At 43.5% G+C, this 16,226-nt stretch overlaps 1 protein-coding gene across 1 annotated transcript; it reads left to right on the plus strand.

Moving 5' to 3' along the window:
- Positions 1-449: 449 nt before the first annotated feature.
- On the plus strand, positions 450-16,149 carry LOC133109331 (von Willebrand factor A domain-containing protein 1-like). The gene is made up of 6 exons (XM_061218616.1): positions 450-1,083; positions 9,985-10,542; positions 12,570-12,893; positions 13,197-13,472; positions 13,596-13,868; positions 15,294-16,149. Exons 1-6 carry the CDS (start codon positions 999-1,001, stop codon positions 15,356-15,358), a joined length of 1,581 nt encoding a protein of 526 aa, XP_061074600.1. The 5' UTR covers positions 450-998; the 3' UTR covers positions 15,359-16,149.
- Positions 16,150-16,226: the final 77 nt, after the last annotated feature.

Here is a 16,226-nt window from a genome sequence, read left to right on the forward strand (position 1 = left end):
CACGTATTAGGACCTGAGCCAAATATTTTGCTGCCAAAGCCACGAATACAGAAAAATGATGTAATTAGGGAATTACTGAAGTGAATAGCGAGTTCTGCCAGTATATCTCCATCTCACTGTCTGACGGTCTAAACTGGGGACATACTCAGGCATAGCGCCATTCGCTCACACCTGAGTTATAAAAAGCGCCACAAATAACCATAACATTGGCGCAAGGGCAATTGGCAAGAGGTAGCCTAATTTATATCAATTGATAATGTTTTATGACTCGAATAGATATATTTTAATATGATTGTAAAGCGTATGGGTAGCATACTATAGGAGGAGAAATACACACACACCCAAATCATAGGAAATGCACCGGGCGCTAATCCAGAAATAGTGACGCCTCAACTACTGAGACACTTGGAAGAAGAGTGGAGAATGGTGAGAAGAAAAGGGAGGGAACGGCCTAAGGAGGGAGGGGGGTAGTTCTGGAGTCGGTAGCACAGGAGACGGAGAAAACACAGAAGCTCCGTTGTTAGCTTTGTTCGCATCGAACAGTCAAATCTGAATAAAATTGGTAGTCTCCAAAGACACCGACACAGCACAAGAAGCAGAGGAGAGAGGAGTTCGCCAGTCGTCCAGTAGAGGGTACAGGCAGGTGGTTTTGAACTTCTTCGCATAAAAGGGGAATCAATAATCATACAGCAGAGCAAAGTGAAAAGGAAAACTAATTTCAAACGAGTCGGATCAAAAAGAAACCTGGACTGTAAATGGACCTTGGGTTGTGAGGGGTATTTTACCAGGTGATTTGAAAGAAAAACAAAACTCTAAATCTTCCTGTTAATGCTAACTGCCGTGAAGACGCGAGTTCCTAGGGAATGTGGGGAGAGCGTACTGTGACGGAGAGAAGACATGGACAATGAAATTGACACTGACTAGCATTATTTACACCCTACATTGACCGCTCTTTACAACTTAAACAGCAGTTTCAGGAGTATATCACGAATACTTTAATGGAGAGGTGGATTACAATCATCTTGGTTTTAGGCGGTGTGGTATTGAGGCCGACCAGCACTCAAAACACCATACCTGAAACAGGTGAGTTCCGAGGGGTTGCGGGGACCAGAGTTCAGGGATAAATGTGAAGAGAATCTGGAGTTTTGTATCCATTTCCTGTTTAGATCTAAGTTCCGGAGTACCGTGTTTGGTCTTGTCTGGATACATCGTGCGCCAACTTACCTAGCTAATCATTAACTAAGCTTTTTGTATGTTATTACATAATTGCATATAGTCTACTTCTTAAACAATTATGTGTCTATGACACTACTAAGTTTCACTACTAATATAAATAATATTAATTACAACATTATTATTATTATTATTATTATTATTATTATTATTATTATTATTATTATTAGTGTTTTTACGTAGCTTTTCTCATTAAATGAAGGGAACGTTAAGGGAAGTTATAGCCTGTACAGTTATTTATTCTTCTTTACAAAGGGAAAATGTAGAAATCCCCCAAAAAGAAACCGCAAGTCCTAACAACAGCGGCTTTTGTCAATAAAAAATGAGTAATATGGAGTAAGGACCTGTGAGTAAGAAGGCGACTTTCTCAAGTATAGAGCTTTGTGTTTGTACATGCATATGTGTGTGTTGGGGTGGAGGGATCCCAGAGGAGAGGTGACTAAACTGAACTCGTCATGGCCTGGAATGGCTCAGTTCCCTTCTCTGGTTTGAAGGACAGTGTCTGAGGCTGACCTCACCCGCTGTCCTGTACTGTACATTGTTAAGAAATTGTTCTGTATATTGTACAGAAAATGAATGGCAGCATAGTTGCTAGGAGGCCACTATTTTATTTAATCTATTTTTTTAATGTTAGAGTAATGCACTGTAATTATTACAGTACCAAATAAATTACTGTTGTATTTCTTTTACATATCATGTTGAAGTTGATGTACACCGAATATATTATTTTATTGATACAAAAAGCATTAGATACTCTCCAGTTTACAAGTGTATGTATGTGTGTGTGTGTGTGTGTGTGCTTTGCGTGTTGTGCATAATTATACTTCTTCAGTCATAGTAGGGCGGTCTGTAGAGTAGTGGTTAAGGTAAATGAGATCCGCACAGCCGTTGGGCCCTTGAGCAAGGCCCTTAACCCTGCATTGCTCCAGGGGAGGATTGTCTCCTGCTTAATCAAATCAACTGTACGTCGCTCTGGATAAGAGTGTCTGCCAAATGCCAATAATGTACTAGTACTTCATGTATAGTTCTTCAGTGATGTGTGTGTATGACAACTAGCTGAAGCACAGACTGTAGCTACTTGAGTGAGGTATTTCATTAGGAATTTATTAGACTTATTTTTTAGACTTAAGTCTTCTGCTGCTGTAGCCTGTCCACTTAGACGTTTGACACGTTGTGTGTTCAGAGCTGCTCTTCTGCATACCACTGTTGTAATGCATGGTTATTTGCATTACTGTCACCTTCCTGTCAGCTTCGACCAGTCTGTCCCTTCTCTGACTACTCTCAAGAATGCCTTTCTGCCTGCAGAACTGCTGCTCACTGGATAGTTTTTTTTTTTTTGTACCATTTTTTGCAAACTCTAGAGACTGTTGCACATGAAAATCCCGGGAGATCAGTAGTTTCTGAGATACTCAAACTGCCCAGTCAGGCTCCAACAATCATTCCACAGTCAAAGTTGTGGTGGTGTACAGGTCTACCTAATAAAGTGGCCACTGTACATATATGCAAAAGAATTGCCTGCAAACAACACTATATTAGATGTAGGAGGGAAAACATGGATGCACACATGGTTTTCCACTCACTGAGATATGGAGCAAAAATACATAGCTCTGGACAATGACCCTGCAAACAGAAAATGATAATTTAATTGTTCAGCAGATACTCAGAGTACAGAGTGATATTGTAACATTTTATAACTGTACAAATTAAATGGTATTATTTCAAATGTCCTCCAGTTTCCTGCTTCTTTTCCCCCTGTGTAACATAATATTCAGCACTGTACAAATATTAACTGAGAAACTGCAGTCATGTATTGCATTGGGTGCAGCTATTTCTAACAGTGTGCAGCTTTCCGGCAAAGAGTGTGCTTGTACTGTGTCTTGTATTATGCTAGTCTGATCTATAGTACATGATACAGGTTTGTTTTCTATGGGTGACATCCACTCCCAAAGACCAAGTTTCTCTATGACCAGCTTACAGACAGGCACTTAATCAGATATGTGAAATTGGATGGCCAGTGTTGTCCATTCATTACTGTCCATATTTTATCTTTCCAATAAAGCTAGTCTCTAACCATTTTACAGTTATTATGACACTGTTTGATCGTTTAAATGAGCCATGAGTTGTTTTCAGCCAGGATAATTCCAGAGAAAACAACCCATAAATCATTACCATTGCTTTTCCAGGTTGACTAAACTGGAATTAAATATTAACTGCCTATTTTGATCCATAGTGGCCCCAGAACTTGAAAGATCTCTGAAACTCTTCCTCACAATTTAAGCCAAAAACCTTTATCTGATTTTATGCAACACAGAGGGCACAGTCAACAGCTCAGCCAAACTTGATGTCTGTCAAAGATCATTGCAAGAGGCAGCCTCTTGTGGTGGAACAATTGCTCCACAGATTTGATGAAACATTTACAAGGACTTTTCAGTGCCAGCAATCCTCATTATAGGGCCAGGATTAGACCACAGTACAGGAGGCTACAGCATAGCATAGCACAGCGCGTTGCACATACGGTCCTTACATACCACAAAGATCTGTCTTTGGGCTTAAATAACATTAAATCCAATTTGCCAAATTGTGGACCCACATATTAAGTGGGACATCAAGCATAGGCCTACCTGCTATATGATGGGGGTGATCTTGATGAAGCTGGATAAGGCAATAGTAAATTGTCCCTCTGCCCAGCACTCTACAGGTAATACCCAAGCATCCAGGAAGTGGAAAACATCTTAGATTGAGAAGAGGAGCTGTCGAAAACCGCTGCATCTCTTGTTGTCACCTTTTAATTCTAAATATTTTCATGGACAATGATCGCTTGAATAGTATGCTTGGTATTCTGTGCATCCCCAGTAATGATCCTTTCAAGGAGGTCATGAAGCCCATCTGGGCAGATTGGATACACCTTCTGGTCTGCTGTGAGCTGAATTCGCTCTGATGTTCAGCTGGGCTCGCCACCTGCTCATTCTTCACACCGTGAATCGCTATTTCTACCACAATGTGGGTAAAGGGTAAATAATCCCTCTAAACATGAAAAGAGAAATTAACCAAAATTAACAGTTTGTTAAAATGCTGGGATTGCAATTGTGATTGGAACAACAGCCAGCATACACAGTGGGGCCCCAGGATCTAGGTGGGGAAACATTGCGCTAGAATATGTTTGTGGTTTGTGAGTGTGTGTTGATTAATTGTGTCTACCATAGCATTTTTGTGTTCCCATGCATGAGAGAGAGTGTGTGTGTGTGTGTGTGTGTGTGTGTGTGTGTGTGTGTGTGTGTGTGTTTATATGTGTCCCTACTGATCAGTATGTACTTTGTGTTCATAGGAAACTTCCCGTTTCTCCTTCATTACCCATCAGCCCCACCCTCTGATTTTAAGTCCCAATGGTGCAGGGTGTGCCATGAGCGCCACTAACTGCCAAACCCCACCCCTGGCCTCCGCCCTTATTGGCCTTTGCCACTGAGCTCCACCCAGGCTCTGGCCCAAAGGGCTCTTTCCAAAAAGCAGTTTTCATGCCTGACCCTGGCCTGTTGCCATCCAGTAGTCCATGTGTTTCATCTCTGGGTGCTACACATTTTCCATGCTATTGTGTGACTAATGCACCTTCAGACAGGCTGACAGAGGGAGGTTTCAGGGAGAAAATGGTCAGAGAAACGGAGACTGAAGCTAATGGAGATGTAGCGACGTGCAGCTGCAGTCGAGGCTGCCGACTTCCCCTGTAATGAAGGCAGAATTATACGGAGATAATGATGATGATAATGATGATTTCTTGTGTGCGTGCATATGTATGTGTGTGTGTGTGTGCGTGCGCGAGAGTGTGTGCCTGTATTTGTGCATCCCACTGGCTGCACACATTTTTCTGGCAAAGACTTCCTTAGCCGTCGTTTTGATCATACATTAGCTTTACGCAACGAAACCTCTGAAACAAACCAAAAAAAACCTCTCAGGTCTCAAGAGCAAAGCCATCACATGTGAAGTGGTCACCATCACACACGACCCCAGGCACCTCGTGCTTAATTTTTCACTCCTCTCCCATCTGGCCACAGATGCAGATCCTCTGCAAAAGGGCACACTTTGGCAGGAGCTTTGTTCCAGCTGCCATTGCGGCTCTTAACAGGCTTCCTAGTTGAACACTATGGGCTGGTTTTGCAGACACAAATTAATAACTCATAGTAAGGAAACATGTTTGAGCGCTACTTTAAAAGTTTTCCGGAATGCTTAGGCTTGAATAAGATCTCAGAGATTAATTATTGCCTCTGAATTAATGATTAATATGCTTTTTTTTGCCTCCAGCATGTTTTTGGGTTTGACCTGGAACGGAGTGAAAAAATTGTCCCTTCTGTCTTCTGAAGCAGTGGTTCCCAAACTCAGTCCTGGAGTACCCTGGTGTATGCTGGTTTTTGTTCCAACCACAATTGCCATTTAAGAATTTTAACAAGCTGTTAATCTTAATGAGGTACTTTTCATCTTGAGGGGGATTATTTAAGTTAAACCACATTATGCCACAAATAGCTTTGCAATAGCATGAAGAATACAATTATTGTTCATATTGTGCTTACTGCACCATCTTGCCAACAATTACACAGGAAGAGGCAACAAATTAATAACTGAGGTTAATTAATAGTCTCCTAATTAGGCAGTTGAACACGCATTATCAACACCATGCAGGTTTGCCTAATTATCATTTGCTTTGCTTGTAAAATCTTCATTCTCTTCCAAAATGGTTGGTTTTGGTCACCAGGTGTCCATACTTTGACCAATTAGGAGCCTACTTATTCACCATAGTCTTTAATTTGATCAGTCAAAAATAAGCTCAATGAGAGAAATTAACTGCTTGTTAAAATTGCAATTGTGGTTGGAACGAAAACCAGCATACACAGGCATACTCCTGGACTGAATTTGGGAACCACTGTTCTAAAGCAGGCCCCCCCCCCAGGGCCTGTGGCAAGATTCAGATGCCTGTTGATACACATGTACATGCATGGATGAAGGAATTTTGCATATCGCTACGCCGAAAGACATATTCACCTGCAACCTAGCCACTCCCCCTTTTCTTCCCTCACGTAGCTACCTACACACACATACACATAAACGCGCACCATGTGCACAATCCACATCCACTCACACCACATGACTGTTTCCTTCTTTTCTGCCCACACACACACCCTGAACACCCACAGAACCCCCCTCACCCAAGACACACACATACATACATCACCTACCTACTGGAACCCCCCATACACACACACAAACACACACAATCACCCACATGCACACACACACACACACACACACACTTTTTCTCTGTGGAATGCAGTGCAGCCACTGCATTCCTCTTCATCTCTCAGACAAAACTACGAGCACACACCTCCCCCTGACTCCCTTTCTGTTTTCCCTCTGTCTTGTCTGTCTCTCTTTCAGCCTCTCCCTTAGTCCGTTGGCACCAGCCGCTAGCCCACACTGCCCCTCCTGCGCCCCCCGCTCTGTCTGTTTATCTTTACTCCCAGGTCCAATTAAAGACGGCCTCCCTGAAAGGAGGGTTCTGCAGTGCTTTTTGCGGTTTCACTGCGACCCTGCGCTGCATGGCTGCTGGCCTGCATTCAGAAGGCTATTTGTCCTTGCTCCCCGCTGCCCCTTTCCCCCTCCATCTCCGTTTGATGTTATTTTTATTATTCTCTCGGTTTGGCCTCAGTTTTTCTTCCTGATAACTCCTCTCTCCTTATGTACTCTCTTTCTTTCTCTCCTCCTCTCACTTCTACACACACTATTTCACGTCTCTTGCTGACAGATTTCCTGCATTGTCTATAAAAGTTTAATAGGATGGTGGTGTTCCAAGGAGACTGAGGTGAAGTGGAGGTGTGTGTTTACTAGCATATTTGCTAGTCACTAGTTCTATCATCAGTAACAGCATGGCCATATTATTAGGCTGTTTCGATGTGCGTGGTTGTGAAAGAATGTATGAAAGATACACGTTGCTCTGTCCCCGTGAAATTATCATCCTCTTTCATTTCAGGTACCTTCCATCTAATTTAATAAGGTTTTCTATGCTAAAAATGTAGCCATTTTAGAACCATGGTAGCCATATGTACCAATATTATTAGAATACTTGGGTCTAGTGCTTTAGTGGTGGATTTTTACGTTTTCATAAAGCATTATTAACTTTCTGGCATAGAAGAGTGAAATGAATAAGGTGTCTCCTTTTCTTCAGTTCTAAACTGACACTTTCATGCCAAAACCTCAAAAATGTCAGGATGGTATTAAGGTATTTACAAGGGTGTTTATCTCCACAGTAAGATAACGGTAGGCCTAAGTGCTGTAATGTTGCTAATTATAACCTTCATACCAACTTGTGCGGTAAAATAATCCAGTGTTCCTGTAATACTAATGTCTGTTAACAAAATAACAAGGTTAAGAATGAAGTATGCCTTTTGCGCTGTCTGCTCAAAACAAAACAGTACAAAAAGCCATTGAAACATCAAAAGAGTTTCAAAAGCAATAAATAATGTCAGTCGTGCTTGTGACTATTAAACTATCAGGCGTACATTACTATGTGCAGACCTGTTTTCGGCCGCATAATTTCATATTATTCAACATTTCAATGTATTGAGGTTCATTTTAGTCCATGCATTCAATTTTGATAGGGTTCAAATCCTGAAATGAAATTGTCTTTCAAATATAGTTTTTGCTGGCTTATTGATCAGCATACACCACTGAGGGTCAGTTTTTAGTTTTTTTTGTGATCGAATGTTTTTATTCAACAATTTCTTTTTTGAAATCTAAAAAAATCCTTTAAAACAACCCCCACCCCTCAATTTCTTACGGCAGGATTGAGGGGGTGGGGGGATTGGTTTCTTGCAGAATTGCTTGTTTTTTTATCTTGCCGAGACCTAAATGTGGTGCGGATATGCCTGACAAAAATGAAGAAATTCAGATATGATGCCAAGAGGAACATAAAACCTCATTGATATTCTGATCAGAATGTAATGCTGAGTAATATGCTACTTTTATGCTACTAAAGGTGTACAGGGAAGCATAAAGGGAGGAAAAACCATTCATCACTTCATTTTCTCATGAATTTGCCAATCATTTTACCATATATTCTGCTCTGAAAGCAACATTTCATTGATTCATCGTTTCAAAACTCCAAACCCCACTGAGATTCAACCGACTGAGGAGGTGTTTTGAAATGCTTTGTACTTAGGGTTTCAATGCCCTCCGATTAGTGGTAGCTTATTGGCCACAACTTTAAGGTTTTAAAAAAAGTTTACACCTCTTTCAGTCTCATTTTGTCTCTCACTTTATTCATCCCCCGGCAACTTATGTCTTTTTTTCCTTTACTTTTTAAAATCAATTTCTCATCCATCTTAGGGCTGAGTCTGTCCAGTTCCCTCCCTAATTTGGAATTGCCAGCTGTCTGCAACCTCGTTCATGTGTGAGACCCAGTGCTGATTGTGGGAGAGTGGGGACAGCCCTGGTTCATGTCTGAGACCCAGTGCTGATTTCAGGAGAGTGAGGACAGCCCTGGTTCATGTGTGAGACCCAGTGCTGATTTCGGGAGAGTGGGGAAAGCCCTGGTTCATGTGGTGTCACCAGTCTGCTTGTTTTCACGCCACACGCTACAGCGGAGCTCATAACAGAGTCAGAGGAGGACCTTTCACATGCATATCTGACTTTAACAGCCTAGATAGCAAAATAGTGATGAAACATCAAACCAACTCAACCCTCCCATACCCGGGGAAACACAGTTCCCAATTGTACATCACCCTACAGTGCTAGTGCACAGCTGGCACTGGCATGGTCCAGACTCGATGTGTGTTTTAAAAGTATCCAAAGACCAACCCCCCTGCAATGCTAATTTCCACCTTTGTTCAACTGACGGAACTCTGAAAACCTGAATAATCCATCCATCCATCCATTATCTGAACCCGCTTATCCTGAACAGGGTTGCAGGGGGCTGGAGCCTATCCCAGCATACATTGGTCGAAAGGCAGGAATACACCCTGGACAGGTCGCCAGTCCATCGCAGGGCACACACACCATTCACTCACACACTCATACCTACGGGCAATTTAGACTCTCCAATCAGCCTAACATGCATGTCTTTGGACTGTGGGAGGAAACCGGAGTACCCGAAGGAAACTCACGCAGACACGGGGAGAACATGCAAACTCCACACAGAGAGGTCCTGGCCAACGGGGATTCGAACCCAGGACCTCCTTGCTGTGAGGCGGCAGTGCTACCCACTTCACCATCCGTGCCGCCCCACCTGAATAATCAATAGTTAATTTTGTTGATCCTTTTTTACTAAAAAACGTCAGTCAAATTCCCTTGGTATACTTGACCTGAAAAGATTAATTATCTTAACTTAATTATCTTATCTTAACTTTTACATTTGATGGCATTTTACTTGCCCTCAAATCTTTCTTTTTCTGTGGTGCATCGGAACTGCACATCAAAGTGTAAGTGTGGTCTAACAAAGGCAGTGTATAACATCTTTCTCACTTTAGCTTTGTCTATTTTTATAATTCAATCTCATCTTGATAATCACTGTTGTAGTGCCAACGCTTTCATTAATTTGAATTGGAATTGAGTTTTTACAGTTATCATTATAGTTAAGTTATTGCTGCTGGTGGAAAAGATTAATCATCTTTGTGTTTCTGTCTTTCTCTTTTCGATGAGAGAATGTGCCAGTGAAGTAAGGGTCCAGTAAGGCTCATATTAAAGCTGTAATTCACTCCTTCTCCTCCACAGTGTTAAACTGCTGCGAGGGGGATGTCCTGTTCCTGCTGGATTCTTCAGGCAGTGTCTCATCCTACGAGCACTACCACATGATCAGGTTCCTCTCTGACCTGCTGCAGCCGTTTTCTCTGGGACCCGACCAGGTGAGGGTGGCGCTGATGCAGGTGGGCACCCGGCCACGCCTGGAGTTTGGGTTTGAGGCCCACAGCACCCAGCACACCCTACAGGGGGCGCTCTTGGGCACCACACCGCTCCAGGGAGACACAAACACAGAGCTGGCCCTGAGACTGGCCCAGGAGCAGGTGCTGGTGCCGGGCGGGGCGGGCGGGGCCCGGGCAGGGCTCCCCAGGGTGCTGGTGTGGCTGACTGACGGAGTGCAGCCTGGGGCCGTGGAGGGGCCCATGGCCGCGCTGCGAGAGGAGGGCGTGGCCATTCTGGCCGTCTCCACGGGACACGGGAACTACCAGGTGCTCCAGAAGGTGGTGACCCCGCCTGATAGCTCTCACCTGCACTTTGTAGACATTGACTACATGAGCATCATCACCAAGGACCTGAGAAACGCTATCATTGGTGAGTGTGTGGGGCGGGAAACAGAGGAAGGACTGGGAGAGGGGGAGTGGAGAGGGACACATGTGGTGTGAGGACACTTTTAACGTGTGGTTATGGGCAGAGCAAAAGAACAGCCATGTTCTTCACCTGTTAGGTACAGAGTTACTAGTTCCACTGCAATGTTCAATGTGTATGAATATCCATGCACACTCACAGACATGGATGGAACATTATTGGAACTTTCATTCATTCATTCATTCATTTATTATCCTAACCTGCTTATCCTGAACAGGGTCACAGGGCGGCTGGAGCCTATCCCAGCATACATTGGGTGAAAGGCAGGAATACACCCTGGAGAGGTCACCAGTCCATCGCAGGGCACACACACCACTCACTCACACACTCATACCCACGGGCAATTTAGAATCTCCAATCAGCCTAAGCTGCATGTCTTTGGACTGTGGGAGGAAACCGGAGTACCTGGAGGAAACCCATGCGAACACGTGGAGAACATGCAAACTCCAGACAGAGAGGCCCCGGCCGACGGGGATTTCAGCCCAGGACCTCCTTGCTGTGAGACGGCAGTGCTACCCACTGCACCATCCATGCCGCCCTTTTTAGATGCCCGATTAGAAATTTTGTGCATAATTCTTCACTGACAACGCAGGATTCACAAGACACCCCATTACAGAACTCACTCTCAGGTCATTTGGAACATGTGGTTCGTCTCTCTGGAGAAATGTCATCTTGGTCAAAACATTTGGAACATGTGGTTCGTCTCTCTGGAGAAATGTCATCTTGGTCAAAATGCATACCAGATATTGGAATTGGATATACAAAACATTATGAATTAGGTGCGAACAGATGACAAGATAAATAAAATTGCCACACATTATGTATTATCATATCAGTTGAGCTTGTTTTGACATGCTAAACTTGCCATGCTGATAAATCTTTTCAGAGAGAACCACCCCTATGAAAATAAGTCAAAACTTTCTTGTGTAATCCAGAGTGTAAGTTTTTAACATCAGTGATATGATCCTGATGGTTGTGAAATAGTATATGGATTATTAATAGTCTGCTAATTCATACAAATATACAAAAATTTGAGACATCCAGTCGGTCAGCTTTATCAAATTTGAGTTTAACAAGCCATTATATCAATGGTCCTACCTATATGTTGATCCTGAATCCATTGCCATAGGTGCTATAGATATTCTAACATTCTTAATGTGGAACTGCGCAGAACACATCATTTGAATTGTATTCTGACCTTGGTATAGCATGCACAGAAGCATAAATATTAATGGAAACCAACCAATTTAACAATTGGTTGGTTTCCACATTACTTTCTAACGGAATGGCTATTGGCTTAAAAAATGAGCAAGGTTACATCTAGAGATTGCCTTTAAGGAATGGTAGTATAAATTCAAAACTATTTGTATACAGCTAGACACAAGTGTAAAAATTGTGTCTAGCTGTATAGAAATTGTATACTGTGAAAATGACCTTGGTGAAAATGACCTTTCTCTCTCAGTGTGCAGAGGCCTCTCTCTCTCAGTGTGCAGAGGCCTCTCTCTCTCAGTGTGCAGAGGCTTCTGTCTCTCAGTGTGCATAAAATACATTTTATAACCATGTTGGTTGTGGAAACAGAAGGCATGTTACATTGATGGACTACGAGCCAAAAGTGCAAAACCCAGTCATTAGCAATAATTAAATTACAAAAATAACACTTTCAAAACACACAGCACAAAAAAAGATTCCTTCCTTGCATACAAGCCTAGATTTTTTTGATACAAATGCACAAATTACACAGTTGAGTGAGACCCCTTGCTTTTTTAAATTGCCACAGCGTCATCTTGTGACTGCGGGTTCTATTTTAAGGGATTTCACAGCATGAGCTGTTCACACACTCCCGTCCGTGAACCACTTCCCACCCGCCCCTCCTTCACCCTCGCTGCTGCAACATCTTCACCTGTCATCTTCCCCTTTCTTTTCACATTCAACACTCACGGCCTCTCTCTGTCTCTGTACCGTCCCTGCATCAGAGCTGATCCGGGCGAAGCGTCTGCAGGTTCGAGACGTGACCTCCAGCAGTGCGGTGCTGCAGTGGCGGCCCGTCTTGAGCGAGGGCACGGGCTTCTACACCGTTCAGTTCGGGCCGTTCGGGACGGAAGGAGGTGGTGAGGGGGGTCAGGGCACCAGCACCAGCACCAGCGGGGGTCAGTTCAGCCGGCTCATCCGCCCGGGCGACTCCACCTGGGCCGAACTGACCAACCTTCGCCAGGACACCATGTACATGGCCACACTGGTGCCCGAGTCCAACCTGGAGGTCCTGAAGCCCCTGTCTGTCACCTTCACCACTCTACCTGGTGAGAAGAGAGGGAGAGAATGATGGAGAAGTGGGGAAGGGAAGAGTGACAGCATCATCCAGAATAAGGGGGCCTGCACTGCAAATAAATAAACCGTTCATTGTAAACGGTTGGATCAAAGGCTGCTGTAAAATCCTGCAGGCTACGGGTCTGCAAGGCCTTAAGCAGCCACCACAGGGGGATTTTATTTTGGCCAGATGGCTACTTATAATGACTAGCTATAATCACTTCTCTCTCCTTCTGTGCTGTAGATTCTTGCTGTCTTATTGATCAGTGTCTTTCTAAATCTCTCCTCTTCTCCAGAGGTACTGAGTCCCACCATGGTCACAATCTCCGAGTCAAACACCAGCAGCGTGAAAGTGAGCTGGGGGCCCCTGCAGCTGAACTCGGTGCAGAGGTACCAGGTCGAGTATGGCGCCATCCCGAGGGGGGAGGTCCGCATTGCCACCACGGGTCCAGACCAGAGCTCCCTGACTCTATCCCAGCTGCAGCCCAACACAGAGTACCTGGTCACAGTCAGTGCTCTGCACTCCACTGGCAGGGAGAGGGCCATGTCTGTCAGAGTGTGCACTCACGAGGGTGAGCATCCCGGTCTGAAGCTCCCAAACAGGTGCTGCTGATCCTATATTGATCCTAGATTAGAGAGTACCCAGAGCCCTGAAATCCCTCTCTACCCCTCCCCCCCCCCCTTTCCTCACCCAGAGCTTCCCGCCTTAAAAGATTTGGAGCTGACGACAGTTGGAAGTGACTCCGTCCAAGTCCGTTGGCGAGGTGGCATGGAGGGGCTGCAGGGGTACTGGGTGAGTTGGGAAGGGGGCAGCGGCTTCTCTGGCCGCACGTCCTCTCTCTACCTGCCCCCAAGCTCCCTCTCCACACTACTGACCCATCTGCCCCCCGCCAGCCGGATCTGTGTCTCGCCTGTATACAGGACGGCCCGCGGAGAGGGATTGTGCTGCACTGCAGAGACTTACTCAGGTGAGACATTCACCACTGAGCTCAGGTCATACATACATACACAACTATATTCTTACTGTTATGTTAGTGCTGTTTTCAGTGTGTGTTACCTACTTGTTGTTTTGTCTGTTTTATATTCATTATTGCTGCTGTTTGACATTTCTTGTATATAACATGCCTTTTTAGCCCTGTTAGCCTTCATATAGACACTAGATGACAATTATTCGTTTTTGTTGCCTGAGTAGATTGGTCTCATTGTAGATATATTATACCTTCATGGAGTGTCGGTTTGTAATTTGGCAGGTGTATTCTGGATTAAATGTGAAGGAAATGTATTTGTGCATATTTTACATGAGCTGATTTAACTGAAATAATTGGTAAGATATGTAAAGTTCATCTAATACCTATTATTATGTAGTGTGTGAGGTCATACTACACTGTATGAGGGAATATAATTGCAATTGTGAGCACGTTATAAGCTGCATTGGGCCATGAAGCAAGTTTTCCATTTTTGGCTCTATTTTCATTTTTAGCAGTAGTGAGGAACTGCACACGGAAAATGGGAAAATCATCAAGTTTATAAATTAAAGAAACTGTGAAATAAGAAAGATGCCATACAGAATAAGCATGCACCAAGCTGAAAATAAGATGGACATGCAGAAATGAGTCATTTATTGAAGTGTGCCATGAGTATGAGTGTCTATCTAATCCATTAAACAAACACAACTGCAAAAAATGTGGATCTCTGAGTTATGGTGAGGAACTAATGCTTTAGCACGTATTAGACATCTATAAGGTGGTATAACAGTATACTGTACCACCTTATAATCAGCCTCAACCGGGGCGGCCTGTAGTGTAGTGGTTAAGGTAAATGCCTGGGACACGCAAGGTCGGTGGTTCTAATCCCAGTGTAGCCACAATAAGATCTGCACAGCCGTTGGGCCCTTGAGCAAGGCCCTTAACCCTGCATTGCTCCAAGGGATGATTGTCTCCTGCTTCGTCTAATCAACTGTACGTTGCTCTGGATAAGAGCGTCTGCCAATAATGTAATGTAACTGATTTTAATGTGGCATAATCAGTTAGGGCTGATTCCACTAATGGCAAATGTCAGATTTACTCTCAGCATGTGAGCTTGTGATTTTCAAGAATAATCTCGGATGCATTAGGGTGCACATGGCTTACATTTTATATTCTTTTACACCTTTATATAGCCGCATAACTGTTGAAGTGATATTGTTTGCTAAGGATATGACAGTAGTGCGCACTCCTAGGAACTGAATCTGGAGTCACAAACTCTGTCTTGACACCCCAACTACGCACCACTACATGAGCCACGTGTGTACTGTACTCGTGTAACTATGTTTACAGTCTGACCTTGTCAGCAGTTAATATTGTACATGTGCCTCCCTTTCTCCCCTGTTCATCTGTGTTCGATGCAATATCCAGGGGCCACAGGTCATACAGTTCTGCCTGAGCACACAGGAGCTGGACTGCAGTGGCGCAGTGGTTGAGCAACCCATGCCAAAGCAGAGGAGACTGAGAACCTGACCACCACCATCATCAGCCTTCTTGCATCATTCCTCCACTTCCTGCCATAAAAAAACCTGTGTGTTTAATGTCATTATTAAAAACGGGTGCTCAATTCACCTACAAACACGCAGACACACTGCCATTGCAAGCAAGGAAAGGGTCCAGGAAAGTTTTGTTTTCACTTATAGACATCAAGGGAAGAAAGCATTCCCAAGGCACTTAATCCCTATGGGGGATAATGCGTGTGGCAGACACTTTAGTCTGAATACTGTATTGTTGCTCCTGGAGAGCGACATTCCAGTGATAGGGGAACCTATTCTCTCACAAACAACACTGAACCTACCAATAGGAGTAGTCTCCTTTCTTTTATGCATTTAATGATGTATGTTGCACATGTTTTTCATGCTACAGTCTTAGAGGCACTGTTGATAAGTAAGACTAAAATTATTCGAATGAGAATTATTGAGAATTACCTTGTGTCTGCTGCCCTCCTGTGGCCTCATACAGTTTATACAGCAGTTTTCAGCAAATATATTACAAATGTTACAAATGTTATTACAAATGTTAAGCTAGCCAACTATCTGGAATAAACACACTAATATGTAGGTACTGTATGGATATGAATATTAATACATATATTTATAACAGAACACTATTCATGTGTAATCGCCTTTCGGGTATAATGTTGTGTTTTAGATTTGTATGTTGTTTTTTTGCAATTTGGGTGTTTTTGCTATTTGTGTAAAAATAATAAAGAATGATGTGAACAATTTGTGGTTGTGAAATGGGAATTATTTCAGACCATATTCATTCAAAACGTCATCAACCCGTGGATTCTTTTTTTCGTAC

Source organism: Conger conger, chromosome 14, assembly GCF_963514075.1.
Source record: "Conger conger chromosome 14, fConCon1.1, whole genome shotgun sequence".
In the NCBI taxonomy this organism is placed as follows: Eukaryota; Metazoa; Chordata; class Actinopteri; order Anguilliformes; family Congridae; genus Conger; species Conger conger.

Bases quoted from the DNA above. Each gene is read 5' to 3' on its own strand.
- LOC133109331 (XM_061218616.1), top strand. From the start codon at position 999: ATGGAGAGGTGGATTACAATCATCTTGGTTTTAGGCGGTGTGGTATTG. The intron at 10,543-12,569 runs GTGAGTGTGTGG...TCCCTGCATCAG, and splicing joins CCTGAGAAACGCTATCATTG to AGCTGATCCGGGCGAAGCGT. The intron at 13,869-15,293 runs GTGAGACATTCA...TGCAATATCCAG, and splicing joins CACTGCAGAGACTTACTCAG to GGGCCACAGGTCATACAGTT.